This window comes from Haliotis asinina, chromosome 1 (genome assembly GCF_037392515.1).
Source record: "Haliotis asinina isolate JCU_RB_2024 chromosome 1, JCU_Hal_asi_v2, whole genome shotgun sequence".
NCBI lineage: Eukaryota > Metazoa > Mollusca > Gastropoda > Lepetellida > Haliotidae > Haliotis > Haliotis asinina.
This window is the reverse complement of record NC_090280.1, coordinates 19387618-19408176: the sequence shown is the minus strand read 5'-3', so window position 1 is coordinate 19408176 and position 20559 is coordinate 19387618. Positions and strand designations below refer to the sequence as shown.

General features: G+C 41.3%; 2 protein-coding genes across 2 annotated transcripts; both read left to right on the top strand.

Annotated features, from left to right (window-relative positions):
- Window positions 1–1787: 1787 nt before the first annotated feature.
- LOC137256043 (protein PIF-like) lies at window positions 1788–4996 on the top strand. The gene is made up of 9 exons (XM_067793755.1): window positions 1788–1854; window positions 2139–2243; window positions 2439–2612; window positions 2811–3002; window positions 3236–3391; window positions 3491–3873; window positions 4006–4135; window positions 4549–4640; window positions 4973–4996. The coding sequence occupies exons 1-9, from the start codon at window positions 1788–1790 to the stop codon at window positions 4994–4996; spliced, it is 1323 nt and encodes a 440-aa protein (XP_067649856.1).
- Window positions 4997–10369: 5373 nt separating this feature from the next.
- On the top strand, window positions 10370–14888 carry LOC137255968 (protein PIF-like). Its single transcript, XM_067793628.1, has 9 exons — window positions 10370–10436; window positions 10935–11039; window positions 11228–11401; window positions 11698–11889; window positions 12743–12898; window positions 13244–13626; window positions 13770–13899; window positions 14550–14641; window positions 14865–14888. The coding sequence occupies exons 1-9, from the start codon at window positions 10370–10372 to the stop codon at window positions 14886–14888; spliced, it is 1323 nt and encodes a 440-aa protein (XP_067649729.1).
- Window positions 14889–20559: the final 5671 nt, after the last annotated feature.

The window sequence follows — 20559 nt, the reverse complement described above, 5'->3', positions numbered from 1 at the left end:
CCACACCCACACCCACACCCACACCCACACCCACACACGCACGCACGCACGCACGCACGCACGCACGCACGCACGCACGCACACACACACACATATATATAATGTATGTGACGCTGAGAAGAACATCTATGATCGAGGGAAATTAATACCAGCGTCTTGAGCAAGCAATAGCTGCATGGATATGTGCGCTATATAAATATCCTATAATATAACAATAAAATAAATAATATTAACATAAACGAAAAAACATATTCTTCATTCGAGTACAGCATTCGTTTTAGTGTGATGTTGTAAGCAAATGGATCTTATGAAAACAGTAGAAATGAACACGTTGTTAGGTACTTTTTCCCTTACTTGACGTAACAACCTCTGATGTATTAATTCATGCACGATCGGAAATCCGCGCTCCTTTCTGTCTGTTTCTTACTAAAAAACTTCATCCATAAATATGTCAAGGTATATGACGTCGGTCTGTAAAGAATCTAGACCATACCAGACCATCTAAATTTTAGTTACTCCTAAATCCATTGCAGGATGACTATTAAATGTTATTAAATAGCTATATTGCATGGTTGAATGAACTTTAATTACTTTACCACTCCTTACAACTACGAGAACTGGTCTACTTGAGCGGGATATGATGACATGTTTAACCAAGTCAGCAAGCCTGACCATCCGATGACCATCCGATGCTGCAAGTGACAAACTTAAATGCTGAATTTCAACCTGATTTTCACTTCGGTCACAAGTGGAAAATGCCGTTCGATGTGTGTTCTTCCCTTTCGAACTCGAATCTACACGGAGTGTATTACGGTTTTAGGGTATTAGATCCAAACGTCTAAAGAAAATGCAATCCTTGCCTCACTTGAACCTTGGCATGAATCGTGTATTCCAGCACAGATGCCATCGTATTACGTATCCTTATGAACTCACAAAGAAGACGTCGACATGATATGGATTTACGTAAGGAATCACTAACAGATACCGATATCAATCTGATTAACGCTGCACATCAGATAATACCTCCCACTCATCTGATAATCTCTACGACATGATCAACATCAACACCGCCCCCAGCAACTACACCCGATACTGCACATCATCAACCCGTCGTGCAGCATTTTCAGGACAGCTCCCGTTCTCCGATCCCCCCCGGGCAGTCATTACTGAAAGATAAAAGATTATCACATAACGCCAGTTGATCATATATACAGTATATAAACATGGATATTTCACTGTCTCGACACCATTCTACTTACACACTCGGTGGAAGTCAAGTCATCCCAGCTCCAGTCCAATACATCTTCCAGGTAGGTATCTCGAGTTGAATGTAATACTTATGGAGAAAGGCAGTGCATATTGGCCTTTCATAATTTCTAGCATACTGTGTGTTTTTTGTTGTTATTGTTTTAAACCGCAGTCAGCAATATTCCAGCTGTAATAGGGCAAGAAATTTGTAAGAAATCGAGTCTGGACAAGACAATCCAGTGATCACCGATCTGCAAAACTGGAATACGATGAAGGAAGTCAGCGAGCCTGACCACCCGATTCCGCTAGCCGCCTCTTACATCAAGCATGAGCTGCTTGAGATCAGTTTAACTCGGATCTTCACTTGCATTCAAAGCTTACTGATAATCTTAAATGCCACACATATTGTATAAATTATACTGTATAGGTCGTGCCAGTTTTAAACTTCTATATTGAAGGCTATGTTGCAATGAGTTTGGGGAGATAGCTTAAAACAAATCTATGACTATTTTGCCAGAAGTCAAGTTGTACCAATCAACATGATGTTGGAGAAGTCGTGTGGTGCAGCAGCAGTCCTGGTTGTTGTCATGGCCATGCAGTCAGAAGGTAAGCTCTAGTTTTATTAAAGCTGATATTATTCGTTGCTCAAAGCACTCTTGGCGGTATGGTGATATTTGATGCATCATATGGTATCATATTTGTTACATAGGCCTGCGATGGTCAGCGGACATTTCTGGTGTCTCCCGCCGTGATATTGCTGTAATTCCAAAAATATCTGACCATTCAGACCACGTTCAGATGTTGATAGGTAATCAGCCCAAACAGTCTCGTTAATGGATGTTATCAAATGTTCTGTTGTTCTATTCTTACTTCGTAACTTCTCTTTGCAGCTTTATCCTGCATGAACAGCACCGACTGCGGCGTCAACGCCAACTGTGCCAACTCCACCTGTGTGTGTGATCCTGGGTATCAGGGAGATGGCGCCACTTGTACTAGTGAGTACTGCCAAAGAAACTTTCAGATTATATTGTTTATTACCATCAGTGTATTAGATCTATCTTTAAGTCGTTTGGTGTTATTACATGTTCGTGCAGAATGTCATCAAAAAGAACACTACATGACGGATAAAAAAGCTATTGAAACTCGACGTAGACATCACCAATAATATATTTGACATCCTTGACCTTCAGCTTTATGCAGTATGCTGGACTACCTTCTCGGGATCCGGTTCCTTGCACTGCCAGGGGACTGCAGTCGCTTTGTCCAGTGTGACGTCACAGTACCCAAGGTGCAGTATTGTGGCTACGGAACCGTATGGGATGACGTCGTCAAGGCGTGTGTGAGACCGGCGAACGGCAACTGCAGTAAGTGGAACTAGCCAGCAGCTGATGAATGCAAATGAGAACAAGTAGATAAAACGTAAGGCACTGGTTTCAAACTATTGGGACATGTCATGTTGCAATAAGGCCAAGATACCGCAATGTAATAATTTAGGATGCATAATCTCTGAAAACAGACACGAAAGCACACTGATTATGATCTCATGATGTCATGTCTTCCAGATAAGTGCAATGGACTTAGTAACGGTGCCGAGTTGCCCTACCCCTTCTTGTGCAACTCCTACTGGCAGTGTCAGGGTGGAGTGCCACGTGCCATGTGTTGCCCTGTCAACAACACCTTCGTTGATGGAGTGGGATGTGTCGGTGGGTCATGTGCTGACACCTGTCCTCCTGCCTCGGCTAATTACACTGCAGGTAATTTTACAATTCTATACACCCGTCTTGGCTAATTAAACTGCAGGTACGTTTATGTAGATTTATGTATACCTTTATATCTTGACTAATTACACGGCGGGTAAGTTTACACAGACCTGATTTGGCTAATTACATCGAAGTTCATATTTGTATGCACCTGTCCAGTTGTACTACTCAGTGAGTGATTAAAATCACAAAATAAAAAAGAAATCATCTTCTTTTCTGCCAAACAGATCCATGTAAGTTTGCAGCCTCCAGTGACGGACCTGAATTCTACATGGAGACAGTTCTAGGCTTTGGTCTCATCAGGAGAGACTGTCCCCTCGGCACCAACTTCAACAACGTCACCTGCGGCTGTCACGACGTCGTTGGTCTTCCACCATCACCATGTAAGTGCCAAATCCGATTTACCAATCGTCTTGTTGGAAAGCCTATACGTAAATACACCTCTCTTTAAACCTTCATTGCTTTATTTTCGTGCATTTCAGTGTGTCCTATGAAGGCTGATATCTACTACGACAACGCCACCACCGTATTCGTCGACAACTCCACAAACAACGTCTGGATCCAAGTCAACAACGTTGCCCTTGGCAACCAACCAGTGTTTTCCGGTTCCAGTAGTCTGGCGGTTTTCGCTCTGGCTGGGGTCACCTATGGTTCCAATCTGGAAATCGACACCGTCTTCTCTGTCAACCCTTCCTCCCCCATCAACGACCAGATTGTCCTCCAGAACGGCAAGTGTGACGGGAACGGACCTTCCTTCATGCTCTACGTCAACGACGTCCCTGGTAACGCCTCCAACATGGACGTGACCTTCACCCTTCAAACTGGCAACTCTGTCGTCGAGATCAACTCAACCTTGACCGTCGATGTAAGTCATGTTTATCAGAACTTACGTACAGATGTGAAACTGATGTTGGAACATTCATCTTGAATTCTATATATTATCAATCATAATATGAATTGTTCAAGTAATTAAACAAAAACGTATCTAATTTAACAGAAAACCACAACAGTGAGGGTTGAAGTCATGTACCCATCTCGCAGCAACAGCAGCACCTACTCCTACACCCTGTTTGACGACGACACCGACATTTCTCTCACCTCCGTCACGGAAGTCATGCCTGCTACAAGTGAGTTCTTTGCGCTGTTAATTGCCGTACTGAGTATTATTCCAGCAATATGGCGGCGATGTGTATATAATAGAGTCTGGACCAGACAATCCAGTGATCAACAGCATGAACATCGATCTCCTACGCATTTGGGATACGACATGTGTGCAAGTCTGACCACGCGGAACCGTTAGTTGCCTCTTTCGACAAAAAATGGCGCCTGAAGACAAATTCTAACCCGAATCTTCACGGCTGACAGGCAATCAATCAGTTCAGCTAGACCACCCAGCTTGATTCTCTACCAGGATAAAATATGAGAAGCCCAATTTTGACATCATTCGACCTGACATTTGTGGAATAGTGATGAAAACGATACTCCCTGACTTAGTAATATCTCGAATATATTTGACTAAACAGTACTGATCATATTTCAGCTACCATCCCCAGAAAGAACGCGGCTCTACAGATAGGGAGTGGAGACTGCACCAGTCAGGGATTCTCCGGATTTGTTGGGTCCATCTTCAGAGTACGTCAATGATAATGTTCATAATCCAATACTAATATCTGGCAATACATAGTGTGAGACCTCTTTAAGCCGAAATTTCTGCATTCTGATTAATCCGGGATTTCCAGTCTATTAATCCATGACAGTGTATATTTGATAATCCGGAATACAGTCCAGGATTCTCACCTTTACCATCATGACAGTACGTAACGCCATATTTATTAACAGTGAGTGATTCGTTCACCTGGATAGGTGTCAAGTCATTTTTAACGCCTTCGTCTCTCTAATAATGTTTACGAGTCATCAGAAGCAAACTGTCAGACCACAATTTAAAAGGTATTTTATTTTTTCAGACTGGAATTCGCAGCTGTGCCTGAGATTCCTGATGAAAGAGTGGTAATGTACCACATGACCGTCAGCGCTGAGACGTTCCCATACAATCCATATCTTCATGTTCACATTACAGACTTCCACTTCATATGTTACCACACGCTTTGTTGACGTACTTTTTGTAAATAAAACATTTTAATATAATGACCAATTTGTTTTTCTATGGTGGATGGATTTTGTGTGCTATAATAATGTACAAAACTGTACTTCATTGCACTATACATGGAAACAGAGCTAAGTGTAGTACATTTTTAAGATGCCAAATTAAATACTCACAACTAATTAATCTAAGAAGTAAACCAAAGAGAAACACAGCGTTTTGCCTGAATGAACAATTTCCAAGTGAGACATGTTTAACGTGAAGTAATACTTCTTTTATTGGCAGCTGACTGCTACATTTGTAAACCACGCTATCCGAGTTAGGTGCCTCAGCAGGCTACTCTATAGTCCATTGACTGCAAAATCGCACCGATGAAATGGCCAACTTCATGATTTTACATTCGAAAGGAACAAATCGCGTTAAATGGCATGGAAGTCAGTCAATGTTCCAGACCAACTCGTCACTATAATTTCAGACAATGTCATGAAGAAGAAACATTGTTGAACAAACGATCAGGTAAATGTTGGCTTTGAATAATTGTTGTGACAAGTATGCACAGAACAGCTTGTGGGTATTCTGGACGACAGGATTAGGTTCCAAACGTCTGGTCTGAAATATTTTCATTGTCACCCTCACTGTCAGCTACAATGAAAAATTGATCATGACTGACGGTTGCATGATATGAACCATGTTTTCCCCAACGTGACGCTGCGATTGCGGTCTCACCTTTGTTAATGAATGAATCAGTACGATTTTGCAAGAAACGGTATATCGGCAATGACTCTTGATGTGAATCGTCATGTTGGTTATCGACGTCCACTCAATGTGCTTGATAACGTACTGCATGATAATGTTGATCTTTGAGCGAATCATCCATCCATCCATCCATCCACCCATCCATCCATTCATCCATTCATTTACCTATTCTTACCTGTTCATTCATTCATTCAATCTTTGTCAAAGAACGCATCAGTACGATTTGGCAGGACACGGACAACATGCAATGACCATTGACGTGATCGTCATGTTGGTTTTCAAAGGTAGGCTTGAATATGAAGGCAGAAAAGGAAGGTGCAGTGACGAGAACTCAGTGTGCCTGATAACGTACTGTTGGAACCTTTGATCTTTGAGCGAATCATCTTATCCCTCCTTCCATCCAACTATTCGTTCATTCATTCAACTTCCATCCATTGAACGAACCCATTCATTCATTCATTCATTCAACCAACCACCCATCCATCCATCCATCCACCCACCTATTCATCTATTAATCCATCTGGAAAAGCACCTAACTTTTTGTAGCAGTCAGAACTTAACCATCTACCAGTCTTGGTGAACGATATTTCTAAAACACGCTTCAGAAAATTGCATTGTTTACGAAGATTGTTCTTTAATAAGCCACTTTCCAATTCACATACGTACCCGTTTCATCCATTCTGATGTTTATTTGTTGTGAATTATCAGGTCTTTTATGGTGAATGCAGTGACTGACAGAATGAGCAATTCATCTGTCACAGTGTATTTTGGGACATAATGGAACGCATCACCCATGTCACTGCTCCTGTGTTGATCCACCCGTGTCGATCCAGTCGTTTTGTCAGCTGAACAGTTGACCAGTCTCTACATATGTTTATGACGAGTGTCACTGGTGGGGCACTCACCTTTCGCCAACACCTGGTAACCTGGTACCATTTGATAGCAGTTCACAAACACATGCTCTGTTAATGTATCGCAAGGTATCAGTCATGGGTTAATCTCGTCCGGGCTCCACTGTGAATAGACCAAGTGGAAGCGGTGTTATACTGATGACAACTATATACTATACTATGTTTTAGTCAGATATGTACAATCGACTCTGCTTTCAGGAATGGTTTCTTATGAATGACTATGACACTGTCCTTTATGGGAATCACACCGAGACCAGTAGTGCAGTGGATTCTTAATAGAAGGGTATGTCACACTGATCGCTACTTCTATAGGGATGGTCAAAAGAAATTTTACCACCAGTCATATGCACATATTGTTATGACATGGAAACTGATAATCTGGGCATTCTGCTTTGAATCTATGTCAGAGAAGGGGAGTGTTAAAATGCGTCCCAGCAGTCGTTGCTATAATAGTACAAGGAAAATGGCCAGCTGTGTTAACCCGACGATTTGGCTGCCAGTAGAAAATCGTAGGGAAAACAATATTGTTTATCGAACATTTATATACATCCCGAAAATATTCGGGTTAGAAATGGTCTTTCACAACCAGTGAATATAAAGAGGTAAGTAACGGGTGGTCTGGCTGCTGACATAATTAATACATGTTGCCGTATTTGTTGATCGATGTTAATGTTGTTGATCACTGGATTGTCTCGTCCTGACTCAGTTACTGACAGACCGCCATCATATAGCTGGAATATTACTCAGTGCTGCGTTAACCAAACAGACAAATATTTCCGTATGAGATCCAAACATCTTAACATTCGGTATGCGATACACACCACATGGTGCAGTCCAAATTATCGTACTGTTTGGGGTGTGGCGTGTAAAACACAATATTTAATCTAGTAAAGAAAGGGTTAAAAAATGAAAAGAATTTTCATGGATGAATTAGAAATTGGTTGAAGGTAATTTCGTTAGAATGTGTTGTGTGTTTCTGGGACGAATGCCCAAATCATGCATAACCCGTGCTTTCCTCAAAAAAAACAAGACTCAATGTGACTGGAGACAGTGTGTGTGTGTGTGTGTGTACGTGGTGCGTGCAAGCTTGTGTCTGTTTGTGTGTGCGCGTGCACGTGAGTGTGTATGTGTGTTTGGTTAAACAAAACATTAAATGTCACATGCAACCAAAAAATCAAACATAAATAAAACACAATTATCACTTATTCATGACAAACAATATACATTGCTGCTTTTAAAAAAACCCAAATAAGTAAAATTATAAGCGTTCAATGGCGAATCAAAAGTGCAATATTTTGTACTTGGGCTTACTTCCCTCGAAACGAAGCCATCGGGAGACCGAACCCAGTCATAGCGGGTGGATGTGCACTCAAGTGTAACGACGGCTTCCCATTGGCTGGTTCATTTGCTGATAAGCTGAGAGCTTATTGTGTGTACAGAAAGATGACCTGTTTGATGGGCATTTTAGAAGTATGGCGAGTCACAAGAAAGTAAGATTCTTTATGGACAACAACTTCTTTTATTGTACTATTGTATTACAAATTAGGAGGAGTTATTATCCATAAAGAATGTATAGAGAGACGCTGATTTTTGTAAATACATATTCACTGACTTTGCGTCCGATCCAGTCAAAAATCACCTCAGTAGAGATAGTTTAGCTACTGCATGGCTGGAAACTATCATTCGTCCAAGCACAAAGAAAGAGTTTGCACCAGTTTCCGTCAGATCCAGTCATCCGAGAAAGATGGATGTAGTTTGTTTGCATGTCATGTGTACAAGTATGACACCTGCCTAATCATATAAAGTGGCAGAGACAGGACTCGGGTGCACGAGTCATAAAGAATTTATTTTGTTTATGGCGTTTAGCCTGATAAGTTCAAATTGCACGTGGTCAATCATTGAAGCCGTGTATTGCATATTGTCTTTAGCAGACAGGCAGACAGACATATAGGTGTCAATAAACCAGACATTGAGTTTTCTCTGTGACAGAGGCTGATTCCCATAATCAACAAGTTTTTTATGTCAAGAGTAGATTATTTACTTGTTTGTGTACACAACCAAAATTAGACTACTGCTCACGACTCCATACTCCGGGCATGCATACTGTTTCAAGCTCCGCGAACCTATTTACTACGCATGCGTTATGGGTGCAGCGCAGCACAGCTGTTGAAACCAGTTTTTCCTCCAGTTTAGTTTAGTGAATCGTTTGAACTCTGATTTCGCTGACTTTTTTCATGTCGTTTTTTCACCTTTATAGGTAGAAGTGACATTTGTAATGATTTGTTTCGGTATGTGCATACCGAAAGGTATCAGAATCTGCAAAGTTGTGTTTTACGTTGCATGTGACCTTTAAACTTGGCTGTTCGGTGTCATGTTTCGTTTAGGTGTTGTTCAACGTCACAACAAGCATTAATCCAGCTATTCTGTAAATGAACGAGTCCGCACCAGACAATTCACGGGATCAGAGAATCGAGAGACTGACTTCGATCAACTTTGATACGACGCCATGTGTTAACCAGGTCAGCGATCGTGACCACAAGATCCGATTGTCGCCTCTAACGACATGCTGCTGAAGACCAGTTCTAATGCAGATCTTCAGTGAGATTCACCAATGTGCTAATTAGTCGGAGATGGCCTTTACTTTATTTTTCTAACCTGACCTTGAAATGAGTTTTACCACATGATCTGGCAAAGCAGAACAAAAGTGTTGTGCATACTGAAGACACTAGTGAACCAGTGAATCGTGAATTCCCATACAACAGCAATCATATTACGTATCACCGAGCCAATACAAAATAGACATGAGATGGATTTACGTAAGGAATCACGAACGGATACCGATACCAGTCTGATTAACGCTGCACATCAGATAATACCTCCCACTCATCTGATAATCTCTACGGCATGATCAACATCAACACTGCCCCCAGCAACTACACCCGATACTGCACATCATCAACCCGTCGTGCAGCATTCTCAGGACAGCTCCCGTTCTCTGACCCTCCCGGGCAGTTACTACTGAAAGATAAAAGATTATCACATAACGCCAGTTGATCATATATACAGTATATAAACATGGATATTTCACTGTCTCGACACCATTCTACTTACACACTCGGTGGAAGTCAAGTCATCCCAGCTCCAGTCCAATACATCTTCCAGGTAGGTATCTCGAGTTGAATGTAATACTTATGGAGAAAGGCAGTGCATATTGGCCTTTCATAATCTCTGGCATAATGTGTGTTTGTTTGTTGTTTTAAACCGCAGTCAGCAATATTCCAGCTGTAATTGTGTAATAAATCTGTGAGAAATCGAGTCTGGACAAGACAATCCAGTGATCACCGATCTACAAAACTGGAATACGATGAAACAAGTCAGCGAGCCTGACCACCCGATTCCGCTAGCCGCCTCTTACATCAAGCATGAGCTGCTTGAGATCAGTTTAACTCGGATCTTCACTTGCATTCAAAGCTTACTGATAATATTAAATGCCACACATATTGTATAAATTGTACTGTATAGGTTGTGCCAGTTTTTTACTTCTATATTGATGGTTATACTGTTTTGCCAGAAGTCAAGTTGTACCAATCAACATGATGTTGGGGAAGTCGTGTGGTGTAGCAGCAGTCCTGATAGTTGTCATGGTTACGCAGTCAGAAGGTAAGCTCTAGTTTTATTAAATGTGATATTCTTTGTTGCCGAAAACAAAATCGTAACTGTAAGCGATCACTGCCATGATCGTAACTCCCTAACCCAAATATTGGCAGGGAGTAGTCTAGTGGTTAAAGCGGTTGCTCGTCATGAGCGATAGGGTTCGATAGGTCACATGGCAGAATGTGAGAGGCCCATTTCTGGTGTCCCCGCCGTGATATTTCTGGAATAGTGCTAAAACTAGACTCACTGACCCAAACATGACCTTCAGATGGTTGTTGCCGTTAGATCAGTTTGTGCCCCGTCCCTGGAAAGTGGCAGCCTGATAACAGAGTAACGAACATTTATTTTCACTTGTAATTAAACTGACTCATCAAAAACTTGTTATTCGCGGTATTACAAACTGAACTAACCACATGACAATGTTCAGATGTTCAGCAACATCCAAACCCGAACAGAGAGCGAATGTTATCAAATGTTCTGTTCTGACTTCGTAACTTCTTGCAGCTGCATCCTGCATGAACAGCACCGACTGCGGCGTCAACGCCAACTGCGCCAACTCCACCTGTGTGTGTGATCCTGGGTATCAGGGAGATGGCACCACCTGTACCAGTGAGTACTGCCAAGGAGCCCTTCAGAGTATATTGCTGATTACTGTCAGTGTATTAGGTCTATTTCTAAATTATTTGTTGCTACTGCATGTCAGTGCAGAATGCCACATCGTATAATATATCTTGACACATACGACATTGAAAGCTGACATAAGTGATAGCAATATATCTTAGATGCTTTACCTTCAGCTTTATGCAGCATGCTGGATTACCTTCTCGGGATCCGGTTCCTTGCACTGCCAGGAGACTGCAGTCGCTTTGTCCAGTGTGACGTCACAGTACCCAATGTGCAGTATTGTGGCTACGGAACAGTGTGGGATGACGTCGTCAAGGCGTGTGTGAGACCGGCGAACGGCAACTGCAGTAAGTTCGGTAGAACAGCATCTAATGAATGCAAGTGGAATCAAGTAGATGCATAACGTTTGACAGTGGTGTTAACCTGTTGGCTCACAACCACATTAAATTAGTTTTACATGGACACCGAAACACACATTTAAGAATATTCAGAAAAAATATAATCTCATTGTTAGTGTTGTTTGAAAACATGGTAGTCAAGACAATATATCTTTTAGTGCACCAGACAGTTGAAACGTTGTTCTTCATGATGATGTTATGTTTTCTAGATAAGTGCAGTGGACATTCATGATCATCTGTTTCAGATAAGTGCAATGGACTTAGTAACGGTGCCGAGCTGCCCTACCCCCTCTTGTGCAACTCCTACTGGCAGTGTCAGGGTGGAGTGCCACGTGCCATGTGTTGCCCCATCAACAACACCTTCGTCGATGGAGTGGGATGTGTCAGTGGGTCATGTGCTGACACCTGTCCTCCTGCTGAGGCTAATTACACTGCAGGTAAATTTACTTTTATATACACCTGCCTTGGCTAAATAAACTGCAGGCGAGTTAGCGTCTATTTATCTTACCTCACACATGAATGTCGCTTTCTGATTGGGTAAGCGCTATTCTATTATTTTCAATGTACACCGCTGGGAATTCCGAACTCTTCTGGTGCTTCACGGTAGTACGTCTTTGCCTCGAATACCATTGAATCATGCATGAAGCACGGAAATTACCGATGTTTTGCGATTGAAAATCGATGGAAGGGGGATAACTCTAAATCTGTTTAGCTTGTGTCGTCTGCAAATTGACGATTCGTCTCGCATTCAACAGAAGTGCTTCACACATTTCAAAATTAAAATAGAGGTGTTCGGTAAGATAAATACGTTGTCCACTGACCCCTCGAGGTTCATGGGCTCATGCACCCTCGAGGTCTGTTTATGTTCCACTCGCCCTGCGGGCTCAGGGAACATGAACAAACCTCGAGGGTATATGAGCCCATGGCCTCCTCGCAACCAGTGAACAACCTATAATATACCGGTCTTGGCTAATTAGATTAAGTTTACACATTCATATAGACCTATTTCGGGTAATTAAACTGCTGGTAGATTCACATTGATATGTACGTCTTCACGAGTTCTCCAAAGGTAAGACAGCATTTACTTACACCTTTCTTGGCTAATTACACTGCAGGTCAGTTAATATTTATATACACCTGTCTTGGCAAATTACACCGCATGTAATTTAACCGTTATATAAATCTGCCCCGGCAGATTGAACTGCAGGTAGTGTGAACACAGCATACACAGCAGGTAAAATCGGAATATACAGCTGCCCTTTTCTTATCGCTTTCTTTAAAATGAAACAGCCCCATGTGCGTTTGCGCCCTCTAACGATGGACCAGAATTCTATATGGAGACAGTGCCAGGATTTGGTCTCATCAGGAGGGACTGTCCTCTCGGCACCAACTTCAACAACGTCACCTGTGGCTGTCACGACGTCGTCGGCATTCCTCCGTCTCAACGTGAGTGTCAAATCCGATATTTCAATTGTCTTGCTGCAAAATAATTGCGTGAGATCAAACATTATCAAACACTTTTAGTCACGTAAGAGTAGCGTTTTATATTTGTGATTATGCCAATTGGTATGTTTCTTAATAGGCGGTTAATGTAACCCACCACCACTGGTTTCACCATGATCATACTGAATATGTTCATTATATCGTCACTGGGTAATAACTCGTCGTATACCACCAAACATAATTATTGCCAGTGGGGAAACCCTATGTTTCACCTTGCTTTGCCCTTTTAAAACAAAGAAGAAAAAAAGACAAACAAACAAATCTTTAACATTTTCATAAATGTTTCAGTGTGCCCTATGAAAGCTGATATCTACTACGACAACGCCACCACCACATTCGTCGACAACTCCACCAACAACGCCTGGATCCAAGTCAACAACGTTGCCCTTGGCAACCAACCAGTGTTTTCCGGTTCCAGTAGTCTGGCGCTTTTCGCTTTAGCTGGGGTCACCTATGGTTCTAATCTGGAAATCGACACCGTCTTCTCTGTCAATCCTAGCTCCCCCATCAACGACCAGATTGTCCTCCAGAACGGCAAGTGTGACCAGAACGGACCTTCCTTCATGCTCTACGTCAACGACGTCCCTGGTAACGCCTCCGTCATGGACGTGACCTTCACCCTTCAAACTGGCAACTCTGTCGTCGAGATCAACTCAACCTTGACTGTCGATGTAAGTGATGTTCATAGGATATTATTAACGTAAAGTGGGATGATAAATATTTTGACAGGATCAATGTATTAACCGGAGTGATTCTATAAAATATATTATTAGTAATACAATGCCATTATTAATCGTGTTTTGCTGATTTACAGAAAACCACAACGGTGAGGGTTGAAGTCATGTACCCATCTCGCAGCAACAGCAGCACCTACTCCTACACTCTGTTCGACGACGACACCGACATGTCCCTTACCACCGTCACAGACGTCATGCCTGCCACAAGTGAGTATGAATCATATATTTTATTTCTATGCATGTTTAAGCCATGTTTACTACTCTAATTACCCAAGACCGTTGCCTTAGACTCAAACCTTGGATTCGAACCTGGTGTTATTGTTTTATGAGACATTTCTCAGTATTCCAACACAATGTCGTCATGGGACACAGATAAGGGTTTCACACATTGCACCCATGTAGGGAATCGAACCCGAGTCTTCGGCGTGACGAGCTAACGTTTTAACTACAATTCTACCCCATCGTAACAATTGCGTGTGATATCATGCTTATGTAACCGAGGGTTAACCGATCTGATTGTTCGGTTGACTGTATGAATGCCATCAGCCAACTTATACACGCCATGTCTGACATCTTTGTGGTTTAGCTGTAAATTGCAGAAGGGCAAACATCTCACTGGTTTAATGAAATCAAAATCATTTTAATGTTAAAATTTTATGAAACTCTTAGCTCTACATGGAACAGTACTGGAAAAGGTACTGGCAGAACTATACATAAATGTTGCCAGACCATGACAGTGACCAACAATCTAGGATGATAATATGCCGAGACGACGTAAATCTACAAGAAGACAGACTTGTTTTCGACATGAATATGATGTGGTTTCTTCATAACTGTATCCAATATTTTTATCGCAGGCAATATCCCCAGGAAGAACGCCGCTCTCCAGATAGGAAGTGGTGATTGCACCAATCAAGGATTCACGGGATTTGTTGGATCCATCTTCAGGGTAAGTCCTGCATTCTGATTATTCCGCCATTTTCACCCTTCGGACCATCATGTCAACAACGTCATATATTTCCGAACGATTATTATTCGTTAATCTGGAAAAATCGGAAACTGTAATATTGAAATTTGTTGTCCATTTTACTGTTTTTCATTCTATTCATTTCACGATATATCACGATATCAGACCATCAATGGCACGCTTTCAAAGCATTAATTTATTTCAGACTGGAATTCGAAGCTGCGCCTGAAATTCCTGACGGAAAAGTGTTAACATCATCGCAGGAAGCACATGACGCTTGGCGCTGAGACGTACATGCATAGAACCATATTTACATCATTGACATCATTTTGTTTGTTACCATGCTCCTTGTTGGTGTGTCTTTTGTAAATAAACGTGTTAAAATAAATTAGTAAATTGGTCCGGTTTGGTAAAATGCCCTAAAGTACAAATCCCAGTGAGGATTACATCCCTATGTCAACCAGTTACTCTTTGTGAGTATGAAGAATATATTGGTAGCAAGATTACATGAAATGGGAGGTGTGCTCTGTACACACGCCTAATGCTTCCAAATTCCAGGCTTAATTGCAAGAGATGAATATGTTCTATCGACATATTGTTTTGAATACACAAATTAAAGAATCCGTAGGTGATCATAGCATATCATATCAAAACATTTACTGTGTGCAGTCAACAGCTGATGTCCATATATCAGGGCAAAATGCGCTACTACTACCGTAAGCCTAGTCTCAAGTATGACAACACCTGGCGTTATTTAAAGGACAAATTACCATTTTCAACAAAAACAACCCAAAACAATAAGCTTAACAAACAAAGAAACAAACAAACAAATAAATAAATATCCCCCAACAATACAAAAAAACCCCCCCAAAAACCCATAATAAACAAAAAGCAAAACCCCTCTGAGATTCGTGAAGAACGGGGCCCCGTTTCACAAAACTCTCGTAAGTCTAAGCTCTCATAACTTTTCGCGCAACATTCCCACTTCCTGTGGTTCACTATAGGAGGTACGAATGCTACGAGAAAAATTATGAGATTTTAGGCTTACGAGAGTTTTGTGAAACGGGACCCAGGAAGCTTTGCCACGATCCTCCGATACATGTGTAAAAGTGAATCTATGGATGGTGTATTTTGAGTGTTGTGGTTGTATTCCTGTGCGAAAAGCGACAGGTAACACATTGTTGTTTACGCTTGGTGAGCGTGAGATCTTGCTCTAGAATCCTCCTCCTCCTCCTCCGGGGAGAGGAGTTGAAGACAGAAGTCGTCAAGGTGATATGATATAGTCAAGGGTTTACACTTAGTGAGCGTGGGGTCTGTAGTATCACCGTCCTCCAAGGCGGAAAACATGGTATGAGGGTCAGCAACAGAGGCGTGTGTTCGTTGTAGTTTGGTTCCAAATGGCGAAACTAATCTAGGCAATTTTCAAATCAAGTTTTCAAAAGGACGATTGTATTCTGTGCTTGACTGATTGGCGCGCGATTTAGAAATGTATTGCAGTGAAATACAACACCTAAGGAGCGTTGTCAAGAGGAGGTGCATCAGCCTACACTGCCAAACTTTCAACACCACCGGCCACAGACGCTTTGAGACAGTGGAGGCGTATGCAGTCAAGATTTTCCACATCACCACATTCAGGACAGAATATTGCATGGAATGCCATGCTAACTTTAACAAGATGCAGTAATACTTTAGGTTACATTACAATACCATCTTCCCCTATACGTGACGAGGGGTCTTGACTTTTGCTGAAAGAAAAGTTGATGCACTGTGAAACATTTTCATTCGTTGGCATGAAGTGAAATTCAAAATGTAAGAATTGGACATAATATACACAATATGCTATGTAAGCCGCCCCTGTATTTTTGCAAGGACAGGAATTCTTCAACACGTACGTTTTTCTGACCCAGCTGATCATCTCCATCATACACAAATGCCGAGATAAACCAGTAATAGTGATTTAGACTGTTGAAATTTGAAGACAAAGATTTAAAGTCACAACTATGAAAATAAGAGATTTCTTGTAGAGTGTGTATAGATATAACAGAATCATTAGTATGATTTCAGTTTTCTGCGGAGTCGCGGAGGGAAAACAAGTGAAATGTGTGTTTGATATTGTGAAAAAGAGTGTAAATCTCTCTTTGTTAACACTTTCGCTTGCAAAGTAACACGATTGGTTAACAGCTGAAGAGAGAGAAAGCGCCATAGGGATGGTGCAGATGGGGTTCGACATACAATGCTGTTGCCAGCGCCCTCTGGTGCCACCATATCACGGTTATAAGACGTATTCAGCGCTAAAGAGAGACTTGGGTCATTCTAGACAGGCCAAGAAACGCCCAAGCATCGCAGCAATGGCTAAGATAAGTACCTGAAGATTAAGGAAGGAGGGTAGCGTTCCTTTTGGTTTCTCTTGACATTTTTTGTGGAATGTGTACGAAGAAAGCAATCCACCAGACCATCTTCAGGGTTACAGCAGTTAGTATATATACTAGTTGAAGCCTCAGTGCACAATACACTAAATCATGTTTAAGTCAATCGTACTAACGGTTAGACTGATTGTGGTATTGTTTGTCTTCACTGACAGGTGCGAGCAGCATGGCCATTGGGTCCGTGCATGCCTTGAGATGTCATTTGGGAGGAAATGACTGTGGGAGACAGATGGTGGATCACGGTTGAATGGTAAGTTGGTGCATGGAAGATTTGATAGATTAGAACCGAATACCAGATTGTTGCAACTGTTTTGATGGGTGATACTTTGATGGGTGAAGTAAAGTGTACAGACAATATCCTCCTGGAAGCATATTTCTCAGTAATAATGGCGACATAACTATGGGTAATAGATTTTACGAATTTGGGTTTTTTCAAGTATTTGAGATACAGTGATATTTCTAAATTACCGCAGTATTCACTGGGAATGCAGATATCCCACTGGACTCTACCGTTGAGAAATAAACTGGAGTGTAGTCAGTTGCAGTAAAAAGAGAAAGGAGTGTTACATTTTCTGGAACGTCCATATATAAGTGAAGTTTACTTTTATTCCGTAGTACCTATCATGATTGAGAACAAATGTCTCTAACTCACTACACATGATAATAAAACACTTTTGTATGTGCTGATTGATTGTGTCTTTGAATATTTAAAAGGCCACTACTGTGTAATACACCAGAACAATCTTTCTGATAAAATGCTTTGAAACAAAGCCAAGTACAAGACCCCGAAGAAGCTTGAGAATACAACGGAGTCCAACTTATACGTTTTAGTGGGTATTTCTGGTAGGAATGTGAGCTATGAGACACGGCAGATCCCTCAACATCTCAAACTTCACAAATCACTGGTAGATACTCAAAAGCAATCAACGAATGATTTGTAAGTGGGTGAATGTGCCAGGTGTACATAACAGATAAGGTTAATACCGGAGAAAGAGATGAAAATGGTATATGTGAAGGTATCAGTTCCTGAACATGAAGCAGTGAAGTTGACAAGGGTGTTGGAGGAGGTACAGCCGAAGACGTATATACACAGGATTGGTCGTCTTAGGCGATGTGCGCCGAGTAAGCTGTCCGTGTTCACTCGTGAGAACGTTCTTCCAGCCGCGACGCGCGATTGGTTAAATTCTGACAATCTTGCGCTTGCGCAATGCTTCCCTTGTTACCAAAACATCCGGATAGCTGTCAAATTTTCATAACGCTAAACGTCATGGGTATGTGCGTGTTACACGTCTTATACTGCATAGCTGATTTACTTATCTATTTCCGATAAACGCGATCGTTATCCATCTACCAACAAACATTATTTGTATAGGGACGAATCCGATGTCGATTTATCGGCAATGTTGGCTGAATGGACAGAGTACGCATTAGACTTCAGCTCGGATTCATGGTCTGAGGACGAAGATAAATCTACGCAACGATCTAAGAAAGACCAAGACAAGAAGCACAGACACACCCTCCCTAAAGAAGACACGTTACCAGTGTCCACTGTGTCCTAAAAAGTATTTGTCAGTGTCGGGGTTCAGGGGTCACGACGTCAACAAACACAAACGATCCGATCTAGGGCCGTCTCCTACTCCCGCTGTAAACACATTTTCTGCCGAGATCACCGATGCGTGATACTTAGCGGTTGTTTACATCACTGACAGGTAACTAGGAGGGGGCCCAAGTCTGTTCATTATCAAAATGTTGCAATGTAACGAATATGCGTGAATTTTAACCTACTTGAAAAAACCGTAACTTTTCCCCGCCTTTCCGACACGATTCCCCTTCCTTACACCTAATGACGTTTAAGTAACGTTTCGAGCTCAAGTGCGATAATACACCTGATGCATCAAGTAGTTGATAGATGCAGATGTTAGAGGAGGAATATCTTCATTTAAAAAACAACAAGCATACATAAGAAGTCTATTTGTATTATTTTTTCAGCCGATATCCGTATGTACCGCGAAAATAGGAGACGCCAGTATAATAGATGAGGGTCCCAATGAAGTGAATATGTTACGTTATGTAATGGTCAGACATAACAGCAACCTGTTTGATCCAAATTAGGCCCAGTACAAATTCGACGAATAAAATCTTTTGAGCACTTATCACAGCTAATTTGAGGTGTTTATAGGCCTGAAATGGGCTCCTGTCATCTAGAAAAGTCATTATAGTTTTAACATCCCTTGAAATCTCCATATTTTCTTGCTTTTGTCACTTCCTTGCGTTGCTCTCTACCTGTGAATTCTGTTTTGGCAAACTCTTGCATGGCAGCATTCAAATCTGTCGGCCTGGACAGTAACCACTGTGCTCTTTGTGATGGTGACATTCCATGTCCTCTGGTCAGTCCACCTGTTGTCTTGATGCTCCTCATCAGGACCTGTTCAATACACAAATCAGTAGACAAGCCGGCCCAGTAACGATCACTTCTCCTCAGCACATGATGACCTGTTGCAAAAGTATCTGTATACACCTGGGTGATGTGTAAATTTTGCATGTTTTGAATGTAGATGTAGGCTGACTTCACATAAAAGTTGTGGCCTACAGAAGCAAACTATGGTAGCATGTGTTTCTCACATGGTCATTGCGATCTAAAAAGAAGATATCTCAGATGTTATTAATGGAGATACAGTGAGTTAATTACATTGTATTAACTGTTTGTGTGGAGACTGAATGGTGGTATTAACTTGCCTACTTACTTACTTACATACAAGAAATTGTTAAAGGATGAACCAACCATATCTCATAATTAAACAGTTTAATGTGCTTCAACTACAAAGGGATACCTCATTATATTGACAAACATTAGTTATTGTTTGTGGGTACTCGCATAGCAAATGAGTAGATGTGGTGGGCAGTAATATGTTCAACTTGCTTTACTTCATGGCTGTGCCTTTTTGTTCTATGGCCTACTGCCTTTCTCTTGGACACTGGCCGAGGATCTTGGGGCATCCAAGAGATAACAGACATGATACACACACAGAAAAATACATTTCCACACAAACTCTTGAAGTCCTATCATACTGAAGATAGTATATACCTTTGCTGTGAAATGCTGGGTTTTAGAACATAGAGAAATAAATCAGACGAGTTATTTATTACATTTTCAAATTATTTTATTCAGGAACTTCATTGTGTTTAAAGTACTGAATATAAATATACCATATCAATTTATACTTTGATGATCAAAATGTGGAAATCATAACTCCTACCAACTCGACAAGAAGTATAGAGCAAAATGAATATTGCAGAACATACATTTCCGAATTTTGTTTTCTTATATATTCATTTTCCTTAATAACAGATGTAATTAATCTTATCAGAATAAGACAACTGAATATTTTCTTAAAAATATATATCAGGACTAGTGGTATTGTTACATCATGTGATCAGATACAATTGGACTTTCTAATTGCAAGTTTTGAGGCC

Bases quoted from the DNA above. Each gene is read 5' to 3' on its own strand.
- LOC137255968 (XM_067793628.1), top strand. From the start codon at position 10,370: ATGATGTTGGGGAAGTCGTGTGGTGTAGCAGCAGTCCTGATAGTTGTC. The intron at 10,437-10,934 runs GTAAGCTCTAGT...AACTTCTTGCAG, and splicing joins CATGGTTACGCAGTCAGAAG to CTGCATCCTGCATGAACAGC. The intron at 11,402-11,697 runs GTAAGTTCGGTA...CATCTGTTTCAG, and splicing joins ACCGGCGAACGGCAACTGCA to ATAAGTGCAATGGACTTAGT.
- LOC137256043 (XM_067793755.1), top strand. From the start codon at position 1,788: ATGATGTTGGAGAAGTCGTGTGGTGCAGCAGCAGTCCTGGTTGTTGTC. The intron at 2,244-2,438 runs GTGAGTACTGCC...CTTGACCTTCAG, and splicing joins AGATGGCGCCACTTGTACTA to CTTTATGCAGTATGCTGGAC. The intron at 4,641-4,972 runs GTACGTCAATGA...TTATTTTTTCAG, and splicing joins TTGTTGGGTCCATCTTCAGA to ACTGGAATTCGCAGCTGTGC.